General features: G+C 35.0%; 1 protein-coding gene and 1 long non-coding RNA gene across 2 annotated transcripts; one reads left to right on the forward strand and one right to left on the reverse strand.

Annotated features, from left to right (window-relative positions):
* Positions 1–1,693: 1,693 nt before the first annotated feature.
* LOC140837926 (probable serine/threonine-protein kinase PBL7) lies at positions 1,694–4,877 on the reverse strand. Its single transcript, XM_073204007.1, has 10 exons — positions 4,471–4,877; positions 4,179–4,383; positions 3,944–4,083; positions 3,753–3,847; positions 3,493–3,656; positions 3,054–3,401; positions 2,829–2,971; positions 2,321–2,539; positions 2,025–2,174; positions 1,694–1,918 (listed from the first exon to the last, which is right to left on the reverse strand). The coding sequence occupies exons 2-10, from the start codon at positions 4,357–4,359 to the stop codon at positions 1,835–1,837; spliced, it is 1,524 nt and encodes a 507-aa protein (XP_073060108.1). The 5' UTR covers positions 4,360–4,383; positions 4,471–4,877; the 3' UTR covers positions 1,694–1,834.
* Positions 4,878–21,406: 16,529 nt separating this feature from the next.
* LOC140838118 (uncharacterized) lies at positions 21,407–22,008 on the forward strand. Its single transcript, XR_012119534.1, has 2 exons — positions 21,407–21,508; positions 21,875–22,008. It is a non-coding gene; the product is annotated as an uncharacterized lncRNA (long non-coding RNA).
* Positions 22,009–22,338: the final 330 nt, after the last annotated feature.

Here is a 22,338-nt window from a genome sequence, read left to right on the forward strand (position 1 = left end):
AAATATTTTGACTATAAAATTAGAATAGTTTTATTAATATCAAAATTTGCGACTGACGTTTGATAACTCAACAAGATCTGAAACAATTAGTACTCAAATATCATATATTAATATAATGTTTTCAATATTTTGTACCGATTTTTATCTGAAATACGAAATATGTCATTAATACTAGTACATGTTATACACGTTTGAATACTCATTAATCATATATTAGTACCAGATTTGAAATAATTGATACTCAAATATTATATATTAATATCATATTTTTAATTCTTTGTATCAATTTTTATCCGAGAAAAAACATGTGGGTCCAGATAGTGCAGAAACATTATTTTTGTAGATCAGGGAATATAAACATATAATTTTTCTGACAGAGACCGAATGAACATTTATGTTTGGGTGTGGATATATATACTGCCTTTTCCCTTAAAATTTTGTATTTTCCACTTAAAAAAACACATTTGCTTAAATAAAAGTTATTGACTTATTTTCCACTTGAAAAAAAACATTTGCTTAAATAAAAGTTATTCACTCATCTGATATAAATGTTCTAAGTTTATAATACTTGTCCTACTCAAAACAAAAACAAAAAAAAACTATTATTTTTCATTGATCAAATCTTTGAAGTAAAATTAATTAGGTAACTTAACGTCCCACTCATATCTTATATTCCAAATTGATGTACTTAATGAGTAATGTAGTTTCAAAAAATCTTAACATTCAAATAATCTCGCGACTTTTTGATTGTTAAGACAGGTCGATCCGATCCATATTTGAGTGAAAAATAATATTTTTTCATGATTTGAATAAGAGATCTGTCTCATAAAATTGACTCGTGAGACAAGAAAGTTAGACATCAGTCATGCTAAATTACATTCTGGATGCATAATCAAATCGTATTTTTATCGTTAGTATCCAATTTCAAATTCGTAATTATCAATGGACTTGATATGAGGAATTTGATCCTAAAAATAATAATATTCTGGTCTTAAGTTGAACTTGGGCTTTCCCAAATTTAAGAAAATGTATGTGACTAACCAAAATTTGAACTCACGCTTTAATTCAAACCCGAATTCAAATGAGCTCTAAATTATTTAATAAGTTTAGCCCAATTTATTTTCTTGTCGGGTCGGGCAAATCGAGCATGGGCTAGCTCGACCCAATTGGGAGTCTTAATTCCTAACAACAAAGGAGTTCTCCGACAATAATACCGACACAAAGCTTGTGTCGGGTCGAACTCAAGTCGAGCCATATTCGAGCATGCATGGCTCATTCATCACGCGCCACTCGTTTAGCAAGTGTTTGGTTTCTTTCTAAATCCTGTTATTTGCACCAAAAGGTGAAATCGCTCACCTTAGGCGCCCCTTACCTCCGGCCCGACAGGATTGTGAGAGGAGGTAAATCATGGTGACTTAGCCAACCAGCAGCAGCTAGACCTTATGCTACGCCGCGCACAAGGAGCTCCCCTCATTAGAGGGAATTTAACTCTCACACTGCCGCTTGCGAGACTCGGTCCCTGGTCATTGCTCCAAGATTACCAACTGAGCTAAGCCCATACGGGCTAAATCCTGTTAATTTCTTCTATTTGAACACGAAATCTTGTCCTAAATTGAGATTCTGGATGCACTTGGCCAAGAGTCATCACGAAATTTAAATCACCATTTAACTATATAAAAAAAGTGATGCCCGCGATTCATAATCATCAATAATGATAATCAATTATCCGTTGCTCAAACATTACCAGATCAAAAAACTTTATATATGACCAATCTCAGAACAATAGCTTCGAATACAGATGGTCCGAATCGAAAAACATATTTTTCTGGTTCGACTACCATGCCATTAGTTCAGATTCAGTTGGGGAGAAATCTTCGATGCTACAGCGATTAATAACGTCTCTTAGAGCCATCACCACCTGTAGTGAGAGCATGATCAGTCAAGAAGGTAACCAGCTAAAGCATTTGTAAAAAATTTCTTGTCATGATAGTTTTTGTTCATTACAACTGAGACTAATTTCTTACCTTCTTTATCGAGTATCTGCTCTTGGGATCCCAATTTAGACATTTTTCGGCCACACGAATTATCCAATATAGCTGGTAAAGATCCACAGAATCTTGCAGGATTGGATCAATCAGTTCCATGTATTTCTTTTTCCTTACCAATGGTCTAGCCTAAATTAAAATAAATAATTTCCATATGTTAGTTAGTCCATCCTTCCTTCCTTCCATCCATCCATCCATTCTTTTTTTGGGTATAAATAGGTCTTAGAATAAAGATTTTGCATGATGATATTCAAATAAAATCCTATATTCATTACCCATCTCAAGAAAGTTTGCCCATCAGTATCTTCAATAGTCTTTCTACCGGTTATCAGCTCCAAAAGAACGACACCGAAAGAAAATACATCAGCTTTACTCAAGTCTATCCCGGTTTCTTGAAATTCTGGTGCCAGGTATTCGAAAGTTTTTAACACCGTTGTCTCAGAGGACTGGCCCAAGGCTTCATATTGGTTTATGGCGAGTCCGTAGTAAGAAATCTGATATATATATCAAACGATCAATGGCCTTATAAGAGGTGCATTCATCCTGAAATAAATAATAATTTTAACTGTTGGGGTGCAACAGCAGCCTCCTCCGCCGTCGATAGTTGCTTATCTGCCTTTGTGTATGATGATCAAAATATGTTGTCCAAGGTGTTGTGCAGTGTAAAATATTCGATTTATACTGTCATCACCAACTACAAATATAACAGTAGATACTGTGTCTTTTTATTACTCATTTGCATTTCTGTGTGATAATAATATTTCTATACGAATTTATGTTTACCAGTGGTTGAAAATCATGAGTAACGAGGATGTTACTAGGCCTCATGCTTCCATAAATTCTTGCTCTGTTCAAAGCTTCTAAACCTTTTGCTGCTCCAAGGGCAATATCTAGTCTTCTTTCCCATGTAAATTTCTTACTCTTTTCTGCACAAAAGACCGTATACTAATAAGCTCCCAAAATCATATAGTTCAATGAATTAGAAAAAATAAGGGTTCTTCCATTCACCCGATAGATGTCTGTTGAGAGAGCCATTGCAAACAAACTCGTAAACCAGAAACCTCTGGCGCCCTTCAGTACACAATCCTAGGAACAAAGTCACGTTTTCGTGTCGGATATCTTGGAGAGTCCGAACCTCTGTAATAAACTCAGCATCTTTAATTGTTGCTGAAGGGTGCTCCCAGATCAAAACTTTGCTCTGATCGTTCAACAGTCCTAGGTAGATTTTCCGTCCATGGTCGGACAACAAATTTTCAGGGCAAAATCCATTAGTCGCGAGCTGCAACTCTGCGTAAGTGAACCGTTTCTTTATTCCATTCAAAGGGTTTCGGTTCACACACAACGAACAGAGGCTCCCTGGTGATCGTTTTTCCCCATCCGTTAGACTTAGAATCAAAATGAATAACCAGAATTTTATGCATGAAAAGCTGAGGCCATAACCACTTACTGGATTCCGGATTTGAGGTTGACTCCAGCACTAGGCCTGGGGGCAACGCGCTAGCTTCGTTTTCTTGAGGCTCTCTGATAACTTTAATAGTGCCATTAGATTTCATCTTAGAGATTCCACAAGACAGGTTTTTCACAAAGTAATTCCATTCTTTCTTAACTTTCCTGGAATTGACAGGTTCAGAAATCATCTAACGGATTTTAGGTCCAATCTTTCTCAAGTTCGATTCGATCAAGTTCAAAAGAATGATGGATAGAAACCTGTGAAGAATCACATTTGTTGCCTGAACACTCTTGACATATTCTACAGCAATCTCTTTCAGCAAGCCCGCAACCACCTTTATCTCGAACTCTATCTATTTGTGGCAGATTCAAGAATTTAGTCAGGATGTTACCATGTATAAATATTTTGTTATTATCAGGACAAAAAAATAAACTAGACCATCAATCACCTGTAACGATTTGGCCATTCTAAGTATCTGTTTATGCTCGTCGCAGCTAATATACTGATCAAATTTCTTCTGAATTTCTTCTCCAAGGTCCTCTTTGTGCTTATTTATTGTCGCACTCGAATGTAACCGAGTTTTATTTTCTGCACAAGAATATGAAAAATATTAGTTACATAGAATGCTAAAATATGAATCCAATAATCAAATCCTTTTTTCACCACAAGTACGAAATCTTTACTCAGTAATTTTCCACAGAACATAGGATGAAATATCGAGTCGTCTCTAAAAGCCTCAATTATTCCAAGAAGCATGACTTTGTCACCACACTTGAGTTCCAAGCCGTGCAGAACATTTTTTACTGTACTAAGTTCCCTTGACGCATCTTGAATTACTACAACCTTTTGTACGTTACTCGACATTGTTCTTGCGACGAATGAAGTATACTGCAACAGATGAGGCTGTTATCCAAGATTATGCCGAAAAAACAGAAGCGAGATTAGCAATAACGCAATAGTTCAGGAAGTCTCAACCTCAATATTCCTGGAATGCAACTCTTGTTGGGATTTGTCCAATTTGAGGGAATTTATGCAGCTTCCTATGCATTTACATCTTTATTTCTTGAACTCGAAACTAAGTAAATATGGAACAATGCCTTGTATTTGTGTTTTGTAATCTGATATTCTCTATATTACGAGTAAAAAAGGGACAAAAAATGTGCTTTGTTTCCTAAGAAATATTCTTTAAAGCAAGAAAATATTTGCTTTCTCGATGCGATTTGACTCTATTTTCTGTTGCATGTCTTAGTGTGTCTTGTTCTGATTGCTCTATGCTTGGTTTTACAATTAATCGCGCATATTCGATGAGTCGGGACAAGAACATTTAATGTTCGCCACATTCTTCTTGTACAATGTCACGTTTTTCTGCTGTTAGTTTATTGTCGTTTGGGGAAGTTTCCTAGTTCATTGTCCTTTTTAACGGTGCCCAAGTTTGGCTTTTGGTTGATTTCTCAAACTTATCCATCTTATAATTATATATCAAATTTTCATTTTAAAATTGGAACAAATGTAGTGTTGGGAAATCGTGTTCTCGTACTCAAGATGTATAATTAATATATAATGTATTTATTAATCTTTAATAATACATGATATAATAATATCATATACACATATTTTATATCACCATATAAAATATATACATGTATATGTATATTATATTAAATTAAATAACAATTATTTAATTTATAAACTAACTCCTTGATTAATTTATTCTAGACTCCTCTAGAATATATTTATGACAATTTGTGTATGTTAATAGTCATCACTACTAGCACAATCATTTAATTAGTAAATTCACAAAAATTTAATAAATAAATGATTTCGAATGCATTATATCCTTGATCGACGAATCGAGAGCGCCGATGTATCAAAGATACAAATTTTCATATAATGAAAATAAAAAATTTCAAAGATCAAAATTTTTATTTACCAAATTTTGAAAATAAATTGTGATTTGGTTATCAAATAATTCAATTCCATTCATTTCTCTTCTCTTTTGAGATAAATAATATGAATCAAATAAACATACCATTCCAAATTTGATCCTCTTTCATTTTTGCCTTATTTAATTTCAGCCAACCAATGATGGCCTTGTAATCACGATAAGACATTGTTGTAACCGGCCTCGCCTAAAATGCCATTATCAAATTTGGCCTAATATAAAGTCGTTGTTATTATTATTATTATTGTTATTTTATCCAAGTAGATTTTTATTTATGCAAGTTCCAAATATTTTCTTTAAACATTTTTGCTTCTATAAGATCAAATACTGATCATTTTGCCAAAAAACTATATTGATAGTTACGGTATAACTTGAATCTTTTAAAGATTACAATATATCAAACACCATGTTTCGATTGCAATAACTAGCAGAAATAATTTTTGAACCAAACAATTTCTCTATCGATAATTGTACTTCTTGTCATCAATGCGAATCGAACTCGTGAACTTAACTTCGATACAATTATAGGGCTGAATGCTTGTCGTTTTACCAAAAATATTTTTAACATTAATGCAGTTCAAACACCACGTTTCGATTGTTCTAACCAGCAAAAACAATTATCGTTGTCCGCCATTAATTTCTCGTTAGGTTGCTTCACAACTCCTTTTAATATAATTTCTCTAAAAGATTTTCTCGTCTCTCTCATTTCTTAATCGTTTTTCTCTGTGTTTCTATAAAAAAATTTCCTCTACATATATATAGAGCCCGGTAAATCATTCTTGTTTCTTAAATTGTATTTGGGAATAGTTCGAGTTTTGGTTCAAGCTGTTTTCCTTGCTTTTTCGTAGTCATCAAAATACCGCTCAATTTCATATTTTACTGTCTCAAAGGAGCGTGGAGATAAATTATTATGTGCGCCAATGGTTCGTGCTGATATGGGAGATGGGGGCGTAGCTGTTTTATATAAATATATTGATATTAAAAGATTTATCGTACATGTGTGTTTTATTGTCATATATTTATGTGTATTTTTCAAGTTATTAAGTTTTACCTTGGTTATTTGTTACTTTTTTCTTTTTTCTTTTGCATGCATGAACTCATAAATATAATTACAAGAGTAGTATCAAAATTAAAGATTGCACTTAGAGTCGACAAATTCATAATAGTATAATTAATTTATTAAGTTGTAGAATGGATTGAGATGGAGAAATGTTAATAAAATATGTACATTCGGCAACCTAGTCCAATATAAGTTCCTGTCGTTTGAAATATAACATACTTTGATGCTCGGAAATTTCAGGGTTTTGTTGATGCTTTGGTTGTGTTTCCCCTCAGCCTTTGGCCACTATTTATAGGTGAAAATGATCAGTTGAATAAGCAGCTATTACCACTCAAAAAATTTGTGTTAATGAACGTTAAATCAGCTGTTACAACTCCTCCAAACCAGCTGCATGTGTCCCATTTAAATTTTCGAATTTGAAGCTTGCATGCTTCTATTTTTTTTTCTCTGTTATAAGGCTGCTGAACAATGGGTCAAATGGTCTTTAATCATATTTTATTGTACTGTTACAACTTGACCAATTCAATTTTGAATAATGGTGATTAAATGGAGAGAGCAAATTCTGGAAATTTATTCGAAAAGTGGATCTTATGTGAGACTATCTCACGGATCTTACTATGTGAGATAGGTCAACCCTACGGATATTCACAATAAAAATTAATACTTTTTCATGGATAATCCTAATAAGAAATCCGTCTCACAAATACGACCTGTGAGATCACACAAGTTTTTGCCTTATTCGAAATGCATGAATGCAAGACTGAATTGATTCGAGTTTTCACAAATTCTGCATAATCCAGTGAACAAAGAGTCTAGAATATTTTTAACTGAGAATTATGCTTTCTAATTTAAAAGACACACACTGAATGAAAGTTTATCCTTGTTATTGGCTTAGAATCGGTGCTAGACATTTGATATAAAATCAAAAGATATACACCCGTTTTAATAGAAATCGTCGTGCAAGCCTGTGCACTGTCATACTAATATTTTGAAATCTGGAATTGATCGTGTGAGAACTCAATTTGTGGGTATGTAATAATTTATTTAATTATATACATGTATAAGATTGTATTTTGGAAATTTTGGTATTATTGTAATAATAAATTCAAAAATATTAAATAATACATGATATTCAGAATTTCAAGACAATAAATATATTAAATTTGAAATTCAATGCACATATTCAAGAATTTCAAAATTTAGGGATATAATATCAATCAAATTTGGAAGAAAATATAACTTTTACCCAACAAAGAAGTTACTAAAATCAATGGAGTCTAATTACATCATAAACATTTACAAGAAAGCTATCTACGTTCAGCCACCCAGTCCAATATAAATTTCAAAAATTATATAAACTTGGGGACCAAGTTTTCGAAATTGGCAATATGTATGGTGGGAACATATGGAAATACACAAACCCACATTCTTGAAAATCACACCAAAATTTTACTCTCTCCCGAAGTCTTGTCAAATTTTTGAGTCAAAGTTCTACCAAGCATCAAAGTGTGAGAACCCGAATTTTCAGCAGCATTATTCAGTAGCAATGAAAAATTTCAGTAGAAGCTAAAAATTCCAGCAGCAGTCAATAATTCAGAAGATGATATTTTTCCAGCAGACACAATTCCAGCAGACAGAATTCCAGCATATAGAATCCAGCAGCGCAAGATTCCAGCAGACAGTTACTGATTCAGCTTAGACTTGTAACTGAAGCATTAACATGGAATAAAGGCTGTTAATGGCAGATTATGGCCATTAATTGAGAGTCTAACAGTCAGAAACATTGCCTATAAATATCATCCTCAAACACCTGAATTGGTTTACCAAAATCTTGAGTTGTCACTTGAAATATTTGAGCTAAGAGAGTGCTGATTTTCGAGCAGCAGAAACCAGTAGCAAGAACAAGCAGACTTCAGATTTCAACCGAAATACTTTTAGCAAATTACGGTAAGTGGGCTTATGTATAAATATCTTGAAATCCGTTTGATAATTCTGTTTTAAAGTTCAGTTTCTGTATGATTTCTGATATATGATTTTGAAGCACTGAAACTCCCTAGTGAACTAATGGTAGGAATATATATTCTGAACATTTTTGAATTCTGATTCTGATTCTGGCCTCACCCCTTAGAGGAGAGAACATATAGGGGACTGATATCAGTTTAGCCATGAAATTCACTAACATGTTCAGTGCTTACTAATTCTGAATTCTGTTCTGAAACCTGCAAATTCTGAATTCCGATTTCTGTTATGAAATACGAGTTTTCAGTATATTATTGTATTTCTGTTTCTGTTGAAAACGATTTCGAAAACTGGGAGTTATTCCCGCCCCTGCTTACTGAGTGACAATCATATCACTCACCCACCAAACCCATCTCAGATAAGAACGAGGAAGAGTCGATAGGAGAAGAGGAGCAACGTCAGTTTTGGGGCTGGTGATGAAGATCATTGTTCTTAGTTCTGATTTATGTTTTATATTCCGTCAGACATTGTAATTTTATGGTTTTACATTTCCGCTATAAAACATTTATCCTTGAGTTGTAACAGACAACGATTATTATGAATAAAAGACTGGTTTTCTGAAATTCTGTACTTCTGAGGCTTGTTGTTTTCGAATGAATATTTGAGAGCAACGCCGGTGTCAACTAACCCCCGTCTCGGGGCGTGACATTGAAGTGGTATCAGAGCATAACCGGGTTTCATAATCTGGGGAGGAGGAACTAGAAATAATAAGTTCTTATAGACTTCTGAGAATAAGTTCTGAAGGTTACTAAAATAGACTACTGAAAATAAGCTACTGTAATAGACTACTGAAACGAGTTTTTTTTTTTTAAAAAAAAAAAAATTCAGTAGGCCAAAACCAGTAGACGAAAAACAGTAGGATAAGACCAGTAGTCTGAAACCCGAACCAGTAGAAGGAAACCAGTAGATCTGAATGCAGAAGACTGGGTCAGTAGACTCGGAATGCAGCAGACAATGCTGGAAAAGCAGCAGACTGAATGCAATAGCATCAGAATTGCAGTAGCAAGTGTATTACAGCAAGGGAATGCAGTAGACCTTGCAAATGGCATAGAAGTTGAGGTGTTTTTCGTGCAAACTTCAAACGGCCATAACTTTTGATCCAGGAGGAGTTTTTACCATTAAAAGTAGGCGTTGGAAAGCTCTCGACGAGGAGAACCTAACCTAGAACCATTCATCGTTCTAGCACCACCGACGAAGCCCAAAATCCATCGTTTAGATAGGGATATCATCATTTCCGTAAAATTTTCCAACTTTTCGAAACTTTGAGGAATTTTCATTTCCAAATGGCTTAGTATTTTTGCACCTAACTTGGTACCATTCATATTCTTGATGTGAACGATTTTTAGTAAATTTTTCACGCCATTCTGAGACCGAAAATTTTTGAGCTATTTTTCTGCTATTGAATGTTATAGGCTTACTGACTCTATTCATTCCAGTATTTGTCTATAACTCGACCTATATTCTTGAGATCATTTCTGAACCTTTACCCTTATGCTTTTGGATGTAGGATATGGCGGACCAAAGTAGCTACATTAAGAGCTTAGAAAGGAAACTAGAAAAGCTCAAGGGGAATAACTACTGTTTAAAGTTGGACAAAGATGAGTTAGAGCGTCGAGCAGAGCACTTAGAGGGTGATGTTCAACGTTATGCTCACTATCTGCATGAAGCAGAAGAGAGGAATAGGAAGATTCAAGAGGAGTTTGAAATATCCCAAGAGACTGTGGCAGAGTTCATCGAGCTACGTGATACACTTGTTGACAAGATCCAAATACTCAAGGATCAGAATCACCAACTTGTGCACCAGCATAATCAGTATAGTGAGCAGACTGATGCTCAAATTCATGAGTTGCAGAGTACTGTTGAAGTTCTTAGCGACCAGAATGCAGTTCTGCATGGTCATATAGAACATCTACAAACAGTAATAGCCAACCAAGATGAACCTGAAGAAGAACCAGAAGAGGAAGAAGAAGTTGGAGAGGATCTTATGGATTTGGGATTAGGAGAAGTAGTAGATTAGTTTATCAGTAGTTGTTTTCTTTGTAATAACACTTGTTCCATTTATCTTCTTGTTAACAATTTCGATATTTCGTTGTAATTGCAATTTCTTGGGAAATCAATAAAATCTCTTTCGATCAATTGGTTTCATATTTAATTCTCGGGCAATTACATAAACATTGTGTTTCTTTTGTTTAGTCTCTATTCTGCCATCAATCTTAGAACTTTCATAACTGTAGGAAATGGACGGAAGACCAGTTAGAAACAATCGCAATCCTCGTTACGGCAACCGCAACAATAACCGCAACGATGAGGAAGCACAACAACAACAACCACCTCAACCACCACCAGCAGTTGGCCTCAGTCAGGCCGATTTGATGGCCATAGCCACGATCGTGGCAACTACGCTGCAAGGGTTTGTCAACCCAAATGCTAATCAACCACCGCCACCACCTCCAGCTCAGAATGGAACGAAGCAGCACTATGAGGCTCTCCAAAGAGCAAGAGTCCCTAACTTCGATGGAAGCACCGATCCAGAAGTGGGACATAATTGGATGAAAGAGGTAGAAAACCATCTTCGACTACTTGAGGTTCCCCAAAGGGTCAGAGTAGAGGTGATTACACCTTTCCTTGTGGATAAAGCTGCCAAATTGTGGGAAGGAGTCTCACCAGCTATGATAGAGGCGGGACCTATCACTTGGCAAAGGTTCCGAGAAGCATTCCTGAGGCAGTACTTTCCAACAGCAGTTCGAGTGCAAAAACTGTCAGAATTTGAAAGCTTGGTTCAAGAACCAAACATGACAGTGGTGGAGTATTCATCCAAGTTCCACTCATTGGGAACTTACTCCCCAACCATAATGGGAGACGAGGCCTTGAAGATGCATCGCTTCAAGAAGGGATTGAACAGCCGTATTCAATCTGCCCTTGCCGTTATCGAGCCCAATAGTTTTGATGAATTGATGGGAGCCGCCATCAGGGCTGAGAATGACATCAAGAGGCCTGAAGGCGAGAACAAACTCAAACGTCCTCAGCCAAGCCAGTACCAATCGGGCCAGCAATTCAAGAGGCCTAGGTTTTCGAGCAACCAATTTACCAGTACTCCATCCAAAGGAACCACTTCTTCTCAATCAAACAAAGAAGGAGTCAAGTGCCAAACTTGCGGATTCACACACACTGGTGAATGTCGTAGGAATTCTGGAGCTTGTTTCCGTTGTGGAAAGATGGACCATCGCATTGCTCAATGTCCTATGCCAGATCCAAGGAATAATCCAGCAGGTGGAACAACTCCAAATAAACCAAAGGAGAACAAGCCCAATGCTCGAGTCTATGCTATCACTCAAGAAGAGGCGGACAACTCGAATGATGTCGTAGCTGGTACCATTCTAATCGATAATATACCTGCCTATGTGTTATTTGATTGTGGTGCTACGCATTCATTCATGTCTAAGAGATTTGCCAAGAGGTTAGGAGCTAAGCCTGATAACTTAGAAGAACCATATAGAGTAGCAACTCCTGCCAATCGAATTTTAGAAACTCGCACTCTATATCGGAATATTGGTGTTCTCATAGAAGATCAGAATTTCAAGGCAAACCTGATTCAACTAAACATGGTGGAATTCGACGTATTTCTTGGAATGGATTGGTTAGCCAAGAATCATGCCGTAGTAGACTGTCATGGAAAGACGGTAACTATCCAAACTCCACACCAAGAGAAACTGTTATTTCATGGCAAGACCAAAGAACGAAAGACTCTTCTTTCTGCTTCTCAAGCTTGGGCAGCCATGAAAAGTGGAGAAGAAGTTTACCTAGCTATGCTAAGCGAGGTAAAGAAAGAAACCACACTCACGCTTGAAGAGATTCCAGTAGTACAAGAATTTCCAGATGTCTTTCCAGAAGAACTCCCTGGCGAACTTCCTGATCGCGAAGTGGAATTTGACATTAACCTAGTGCCCAATGCTACACCAATCTCAAAAGCACCATACCGAATGGCTCCAGCAGAGTTAAAAGAACTCAAAGAGCAACTTCAAGAGTTGTTGGACAAGAACCAAATCCGACCAAGCGCATCTCCGTGGGGAGCTCCTGTCCTATTTGTAAAGAAGAAGGACGGAAGCATGAGGATGTGTATCGATTACAGAGAGCTGAACAAGATCACAATAAAAAACAAGTATCCGCTTCCACGGATAGATGACTTGTTTGACCAACTCAAAGGAGCTTCAGTCTTTTCCAAGCTCGATTTAAGGTCAGGCTATCACCAACTCAAGGTTAAGACAGACGACATTCCGAAGACAGCCTTCAGAACAAGGTATGGACACTATGAGTTCACAGTGATGCCGTTCGGATTAACAAACGCTCCGGCAGTATTCATGGATCTCATGAACAGAGTGTTTAAACCATTTTTAGACAAGTTTGTTGTGGTATTCATCGACGATATTCTAGTATATTCGTCAAGTGAAGAAGACCACAAAGAACATCTTCGTCTTACCCTACAGAAGTTGAGAGAAAAAGAACTATACGCTAAGTTCAAGAAATGCGAATTCTGGCTAGAGAGCGTCGCATTCTTGGGACACATAATATCAGCAGCAGGAGTATCTGTGGACCCTAAGAAAGTGGAGGCAATCTCGGATTGGCCTACACCAAAGAATGTGACAGAGGTACGAAGCTTCTTGGGACTAGCAGGCTATTACTGAAAATTTGTTGAAGGATTTTCCTCAATAGCCATACCTCTCACCAAGCTCACACAGAAGAACTCTAAGTTTCAATGGAGTGAAAAATGTGAGTAAAGCTTCGAGACCTTGAAGAAGAAGCTTACATCCACACCAGAGCTAGTATTACTTATGGAAGGTAAGGACTACACCGTCTATAGTGATGCATCCAAAGAAGGTTTAGGATGTGTACTCATGCAAGAGGGAAGGGTGATTGCATACGCGTCAAGACAGTTGAAGCCGTATGAACAGAATTACCCAACACATGACCTTGAATTAGCTGCAGTGGTGTTCGCACTAAAGATTTGGAGACATTATCTTTATGGAGCCAAGTGTGAGATTTTTACCGATCACCAAAGTCTCAAATATTTGTTCACTCAAAAGGAACTAAATATGAGACAAAGACGATGGATCGAACTCATGAAGGATTACGACTTGACAATAAGCTACCATCCAGGCAAAGCCAACAAAGTAGCAGATGCTTTAAGTCGAAAGAATATGAGTAAGGTGAACCTGACATCACTTTCAGCACAACCATGTCTTCGAGAGACAATCAAGATGAGTCAAGATAGAGATCCCGCTTTGGTGAAACTAAAAGAGCAAGTTAAAGAAGGGAAATCACCAGATTTCGAGACGGATAACAAAGGAACATTGTGGATGAAAGGACGATTGTGCGTACCAGACATCGATAATCTTCGACAAGAAGTAATATGAGGCACATAAGTCGAAATTTTCAGTCCATCCGGGCAGTACCAAGATGTACAGAGATTTGAAGAAAATTTTTTGGTGGAGTGGAATGAAGAAAGACGTGGCAATATTTGTTTCCAAGTGTCACGTGTGTCAGCAAGTCAAGGCAGAGCACCAAAGACCTGGTGGACTTCTTCAACCATTAGAAATCCCGGAATGGAAATGGGAACATATTTCCATGGATTTTGTAGTTGGTTTACCAAAGTCGAGACAAAGTCATGACGGAATATGGGTAATCGTGGATAGACTCACAAAATCTGCACATTTCTTACATGTCCGCATGAATTATGATTTGGACAAGCTAGCCACATTGTACATGAATGAGATCGTACGATTGCATGGAGTTCCAGCTAGCATACTGTCAGACAGAGATCCTAGATTTACATCCCGATTTTGGAAGAGCTTTCAACAAGCTATGGGGACTAAGGTTACTCTTAGCACGGCCTACCATCCGCAGACTGATGGCCAAACTGAGAGGACAATACAAACTCTAGGAGATATGCTGAGAGCATGTGCCTTGGACTTCAGTGGTAATTGGAGCGAACATCTGCCCTTAATCGAGTTCGCATACAATAATAGTTACCACAGCAGCATTGAAATGACACCATACGAAGCTCTGTATGGACGAAAATGTCGATCACCACTGTATTGGGATGAAGTAGGAGAAAAAGCCATGGTTGGACCTAAACTGATCCAAGAAACAGTGGATAAAGTTGCTATGATCAAAGAGCGACTAAAAGCTACACAAGATCGACAGAAAAGTTGGGCTGACTTGAAAAGAAGACCTGTTGAATTCGAAGTTGGAGAGAAGGCATATGTGAAAGTGTCACCCATGAAGGGTGTAATCCGATTCAATAAGGCTGGGAAATTGAATCCTAGATACGTCGGACCATTTGAAATTCTTGAGAAAGTGGGAACGCTTGCTTATAGATTAGCACTTCCACCCGACATGTCAAGAATTCATAATGTATTCCACGTATCGCAGCTGAGGAGATATATTCCTGATCCAAGTCACATACTGGAAGCTGGACCACTTCTGGTTGAGAGCAATCTAAATGAAGAGCTGAAGTATGAAGAAATTTCGATTCGAATTGTGGATTTCAAAGACCAAGTACTGAGACGAAGAACTATTCCATATGTCAAAGTACAATGGTCCAATCACACCGAAAGAGAAGCTACTTGGGAATTGGAAGAAAAGATGCGAGCTCAATACCCTCATATCTTTGAGAATCATGTATAGCCAAGTTTCGAGGACGAAACTTCTCATAAGGAGGGAGGGATGTGAGAACCCGAATTTCCAGCAGCATTATTCAGTAGCAATGGAAAATTTCAGTAGAAGCTAACAATTCTAGCAGCAGTCAATAATTCAGAAGATGATATTTTTCCAGCAGACACAATTCCAGCAGACATAATTCCAGCATATAGAATCCAGCAGCAGAAGAATTCAGCAGCGCAAGATTCCAGTAGACAGTTACTGATTCAGCTTAGACTTGTAACTGAAGCCTTAACATGGAATAAAGGCTGTTAATGGCAGATTATGGCCATTAATTGAGAGTCTAACAGTCAGAAACATTGCCTATAAATATCACCCTCAAACACCTGAATTGGTTTACCAAAATCTTGAGTTGTCACTTGAAATATTTGAGCTAAGAGAGTGCTGATTTTCGAGCAGCAGAAACCAGTAGCAAGAACAAGCAGACTTCAGATTTCAACCGAAATACTTTTAGCAAATTACGGTAAGTGGGCTTATGTATAAATATCTTGAAATCCGTTTGATAATTCTGTTTTAAAGTTCAGTTTCTGTATGATTTCTGATATATGATTTTGATGCACTGAAACTCCCTAGTGAACTAATGGTAGGAATATATATTCTGAACATTTCTGAATTCTGATTCTGGCCTCACCCCTTAGAGGAGAGAACATATAGGGGACTGATATCAGTTTAGCCATGAAATTCACTAACATGTTCAGTGCTTACTAATTCTGAATTCTGTTCTGAAACCTGCAAATTCTGAATTCTGATTTCTGTTATGAAATACGAGTTTTCAGTATATTATTGTATTTCTGTTTCTGTTGAAAACGATTTCGAAAACTGGGAGTTATTCCCGCCCCTGCTTACTGAGTGACAATCATATCAATCACCCACCAAACCCATCTCAGATAAGAACGAGGAAGAGTCGATAGGAGAAGAGGAGCAACGTCAGTTTTGGGGCTGGTGATGAAGATCATTGTTCTTAGTTCTGATTTATGTTTTATATTCCGTCAGACATTGTAATTTTATGGTTTTACATTTCCGCTGTAAAACATTTATCCTTGAGTTGTAACAAACAACGATTATTATGAATAAAAGACTGGTTTTCTGAAATTTTGTACTTCTGAGGCTTGTTGTTTTCGAATGAATATTTGAGAGCAACGCCGGTGTCAACTAACCCCCGTCTCGGGGCGTGACACAAAGTGCTGCCCATATGCTGTCTGAATACCTGCATCGGTTCTTCAAGGATTTCGAACCCAGCCATCCCTCTACACTTTTTTTTAAGTTTGAGGTAAGTGGGCTTGTTTTAAAACTATAAATTTATTTGATGGCTTAGTTCATTTTTGAAATTTTCAATCGAGAATTATTGTTAGTCTTCTTCCCCTTCTTGTGATATGATACCTAATGTTTTGGCACTGTTAGAATTCCACTGGATATGTGTTTGAATCCCAATATATGATAAGTTTATAGTATTTACATAGTGAGTTTGTAACCGTTACATGGTCTCACCCTTTTAGAGGTGTAAAATTTAGAAATTGATATCAGCAAACATTGTAAAGGAGAGAAATCTTAATACTGTAGGACCAAATGCTTACCGCTTTACCAAAAGTTATAGCTGGTGATAATGGTGCAATTCAAATATTTTAAACCGTATTATAGCAGTTCAAACACCACGGTTCGATTGCTCTACCAAGTAGGGACAATTATTGCACTCAACAATATTCCTCCCAATAATTTCACTCCTTGCACTGTGATCTTGGCTCTGATACCAATTGTAGGACTGAATGCTTACCGTTTTACCAAAAGCTATAGCTGGTGATAATGGCGCAATTCAAATCTTTTAAACAACACGACAGTTCAAGCACCATAGTTCGATCGCTCTACCAAGCATGAACAATTATTGCATTCAATAAGTACCTATGCCAATTTAATGCCATGTCTATGCTCATGATATATGTTATACGAACTATGTTGTACATGATATGTTGTTTTTCCAAAATCATGTATGTTATGTATTTGCTCGAACTATCCCCACTTACTAAAAGACGACCATATCACTCACCTCTTACTTACTCTTTCTAAATAAGTCAGAAGAGGAAATCAAGGAAGAGAAGCAAGACTAGTTTTGGGTATCGGGGCGTGACAGATCGGAAATAACTCGAAGTTGAGGTTCAAATAAATCTTGTAGATAATTGAGTTTTCTTTAATTTTCTACCCGTTACAGATCATTTGTATGTGAAATGAAATTCATATGAATTTTCCACGGGAAATGCTCTAATATGCGGAAAACAGAACACCCGAATGTGATGCATGTACTTACACACGGATTCACACATGATAGTTTTTTTATTTGGCTAATCTTTGTAAACATGAAATGTAGAAAAATGGTTTATCTTTCATTTCCAATATAAAAAACTGTTTTGGAGTAAAAAAAAATGAATCAGATTTGAATTTTATACTAACAAGTGACGAACCTGGAATTTTGTGGTGACCTTGCTGCATTATGTATTGTTATGGAGCTATTTAGCCCAAGTAAACAAAAAATTTCAGTTCAGTGTTTTATGATGAAACGTGGAGACCGAGCTAGGTTTCCAACCACATATGACATTAATAATTTCAATGAGTATGAGGTGAGCTATGAGCTTGAGACATACTACAAGTACAAAATGAAAATTTTAATTTAATGTAAATATTTGATGTTGTGACAGAAATCCAAAGCAAGTTGCTCTGTTTTGGATCCCAACTTAGTTTGATTAACATTTTAGGTTCGTTCTAGCTGTTAGTTTGATATCCGAGCTCGTTTCTCCTTCACTCACATGTTAGAGATTTTCTCTAAAAATCATGTTTCTGCACGTATATAAACATGATAAACAAATATGCGGAAGCTAAATCGAGCGTTACCTCCAGCCATTGAATCATCTTTAAGTCTTCTGATTTTCCTCCGATTGAAGCCTTCTAAACACTCCAATCTCTCTATAGATGGTGTATTATTCTGTATGATATTGTATGTTTAGGGACCTCAATCGTCTTTATTTATAGGCGTTTTCTCATACCATCAACGAGAGCAAAAAGAAAATCGTGTACGCATCTAAATTTTCTTGGCGTCGCCAATTTCAATTTGTACACGCTACTTCTTTTAATATGTGTCACGTTTTTCTTACATTCTCCCACTTGACACATATATCTCATTTATCATAGGAGAAAACAAAATACATGAATCATGTCGATAAGTCATCTAAAAACGATTATTATCTTCCATGTATCTCAATGCATTATGTCTCTCAAATCTGTATAACTTAATGAATAAACCCAATGTTTATTCGAGGTCAAACTTTATTGATATTTTTCTCAAGATAACTGAATATGTACATAACTGAATATGAGAAATATCATAACTGAATGTGTTTCATTATCAAACCCCAAATGTATGTAACATAAATTTATTGTGGAATCAAATCCATCAGTAATTACCATATGATTCTTTAACATCTGAAATTTACATGTCTTTAGATTAAAAGATCATCAATTCAATGCTAACGTGTTTAATGACCACTTTATTGACACGTTCTCCAAAGGTTTAAAATACATTATGTCGATATACTTAATTCGACCACCGCTTTAGTCACAAAGACCATAAATGAATTGCAGTAATATAATCTTAATGGCTTAGACATAGAATCCATAATTCTAAGCCCATAATGAAACTCCTTAAAATACACCACACAATAGTACTTCAATGACGAATTTTGACTCATAGTGGAAGTAGCAAATCACTTTCCAAATTGTCAATTCGTCTCATGTAAGCATGTAAAACTTTAATACCATAAAGGTATCCCAAAATATTTTGCAGCTTTTTAGTTGTCAAATATTTATATTACTCTGATAATAATTAAGCTCCCACTAACCTTCTGGTATTCATAATGACCCACAATATTCTCAACAAACTTAATGAATATATAACATTGTAAAACCTGAAATACCACTAATGTGAGACATGTTTCAATCCATATTGTTTTCTTAATCTTGAAATATTAAATATTCATATCATTAGAGAATAATTATTTATGTTGTTCGATGTTGCCTAATGAGACTTTTATTTGTTTTGAAGACTCATCTAAAAATGAATGTCAATTGAACCAACTTTTTATGGAATTTATAAATATGATTGGTTTCACAACACACTTTTTAAATGGAGGATGTTGTGAATATCAATCAATACATATAACTTGTGGGATGAATGAGCATCATAATGATCAATATTCTGAATTTGATCGCTCCCACTAATCAAGTCATTTTCAAGAAATTAATATCAGAGTAATAGAAATATATTGCAAAATTAATGAATACATGCTAATGTTATTAAATGAAGCAATAAACCATATATCATGTTTTACACATGTAAATCATGATCTACATATGAATCACTGACATAAAAATTGTATGTGGACTGAATTTTTAATTCAATTAGATTCATACAACTTAATGATATAACGATTAAAATATATTCAATTCTTAATCCATGTAGATAAATTAAGAAAATAATTCAATATTGTATTCTAATTAATTATATTTAACATAACAAAATTTCTTGTGGGATAAATTTCAATGTTATAATATAATTAATTACAATTTATATCCCTTATAAACAAATGTGATCCTCATAATTTATGTATAATTTTAATTCAATCAAATATGCTGTGGCTACTCTTCAATTAATTGAAATCATACGAATCACTAGGATATTAAATTCTTTATGCATAAAATATTTATTATTCATAATTATTCATCTCAAAATATTACCAAAATGATGAATAATTTTATGTAATTTATGTATGTTACAACTAAATGTGATTAAAAAATTAATGTATAATTTTAACTTAATTAAAGATGCTATAGGTATTCTTTAATAAATTAAAATTATACGAATCACTTAGACATTAAATCACAAATTTTTAAATATTTATTCTCTTAATAAATGTCTTTCATGTGATCCGCAGCCAACTTAATGTATAATTTTGCATAACTAAGGGTGCTGTAGCAAAATCTTAATTATTTAAAATTATGCGGTTCACTAGACATAAATTTTGGTTTTATAAATGTCCTTTATGTGATCTTTAACCGATTTAATATATAATTTCTATAACTAAGAGTGTTGTGGCTAAACCTTAATTATTTAAAATTATACGGATCACTAGATAAATGTTCTTTATGTGATCCTTAACCGACTTAATGCATAATTTCTCATAATTAAGGGTGTTGTGGCTAAACCTTAATTATTTAAAATTATACTGATCACCAAACAAAATTTTTGGCTTTATTTAAATCTTTATATAATAATATTTAGTAACACAATCAACACTTTCCAAGAGTGCTCCCAGGAAAGATAGGTAGTACTAATGTCCTTTAAATACCTAACTCCTAGTCAGAACAACATTCGTCATGGAGACCAGTGGCTAGTCAAGGCAGTTTAAACCGATCTATGAACAACTCCCTCAGATCATGTTTTCTTACGTTACCTTATTATTATTCAACTTAATTATCCACATTTATGTGAATCTTTATAAGCCAAATTTTTTTATTAAATAACTTAATATGAACAAATACGTTCCTCATCAATTTTTCTCTTCAATCAGAGTAGTGATAAAGTGAGGCTCACATTTACGTGAAAATGTGGGCTCCTCATCAGTTTTTTTCTTTTATCAGAGTAGTGATAAAGCGAGGATTATTTGTTCATTTGTGAACATCTGAAATATTTTATAATATTATATTCACATCTTACTTTATATGTTCATTTTAAATTATAAACAACTCAATATAATTTAATATGAACATAATGTGAATATTGGTATACCAAAATATTTTTAAATACAATTTGCATTTTAAATTTCAAGAATAAATGCAAATATGATATTAAATTTGCATATACATATCAAACACTTATCCATAATATTTTACATTATATCTAACATGCAAAAATAATTTCTAAACATGATTGAAAATTGTACTGGATATAATTGAATTCATGAGTCTCATGCATTTACCGACAAGAATAATTTAATTCGTGGGTCTCATTTCATTTAATATATATTGAAGGCTTCACGTGATTTCTGTGAAATGTTGCCTTCACGAAGACATCTCATTATATCACGTAGGCATCTCATTATATCATCATCTCTTCATCTTCTCCGAAAAATTTTCAGAACCCTTCATCTTAAAAATTTCTTTCCTCAAATTTTTTTTCAAAATTCAGAAAACTGTATATTTTTATCAAAGTGCAACCGAGAACAAATTCTCAGGTAAGTTTCTTATGATTATTATGTTCGAACTTCAAGTTTCAAATTCTTACGTAAAACTTCAAAAAATTTCTTAAAGTTCTTGATCTTCGATCTTTAGAAAATAAAATATTTTCAAGGAAGAGGTATCACGGCTCTGATACCAAATGTTAGAGATTTTCTCTGAAAATCATGTTTATGCACATATATAAACATGATAAACAAATATGCAGAAGCTAAATCGAGCGTTACCTCCAGCCATTGAATCATCTTTAAGTCTTCTGATTTTCCTCCGATTGAAGCCTTCTAAACACTTCAATCTCTCTATAGATGGTGTATTATTCTGTATGAGATTGTATGTTTAGGGACCTCAATCGTCTCTATTTATAGGCGTTTTCTCATACCATCAACGAGAAAAGTCGGGAGCCGAGAGTAAAAAGAAAATTCATGTACGCATCTAAATTTTCTTGGCCGTCGTCAATTTCAATTTGTACACGCTACTTCTTTTAATATGTGTCACGTTTTTCTTACATCGCAAGTTCATTTGAATTAGTTTGGTTGCAGCTTATTTTTTCACTTATACTGTATATTTTATATTCAGGAAGCTTTGAGATATATATTGATTGTATTTGCAAAGTTGAACACTAGAATAAGATAGATGCAAGGGATGAATGAAATCTTAGCAACATTATATTATGTGTTCACAAATGACCCGAATAAAGAAAACACGGTATATAGGTTATTTCTTTCAAATTTTTTATAGTTTTATGTAAAGCATAAAACACTCTTAATTACCTTGAAATATTTGTTTAGTTTACTCAATATTTGTATTTCCATCAACCCATTTCATGTGT

The sequence above is a fragment of the Primulina eburnea genome, chromosome 8 (assembly GCF_022965805.1).
Source record: "Primulina eburnea isolate SZY01 chromosome 8, ASM2296580v1, whole genome shotgun sequence".
In the NCBI taxonomy this organism is placed as follows: Eukaryota; Viridiplantae; Streptophyta; class Magnoliopsida; order Lamiales; family Gesneriaceae; genus Primulina; species Primulina eburnea.

Bases quoted from the DNA above. Each gene is read 5' to 3' on its own strand.
- LOC140837926 (XM_073204007.1), bottom strand. From the start codon at position 4,359: ATGTCGAGTAACGTACAAAAGGTTGTAGTAATTCAAGATGCGTCAAGG. The intron at 4,084-4,178 runs GTAAAGATTTCG...ATTCTTGTGCAG, and splicing joins GTTCTGTGGAAAATTACTGA to AAAATAAAACTCGGTTACAT. The intron at 3,848-3,943 runs GTGATTGATGGT...TGCCACAAATAG, and splicing joins GAATGGCCAAATCGTTACAG to ATAGAGTTCGAGATAAAGGT.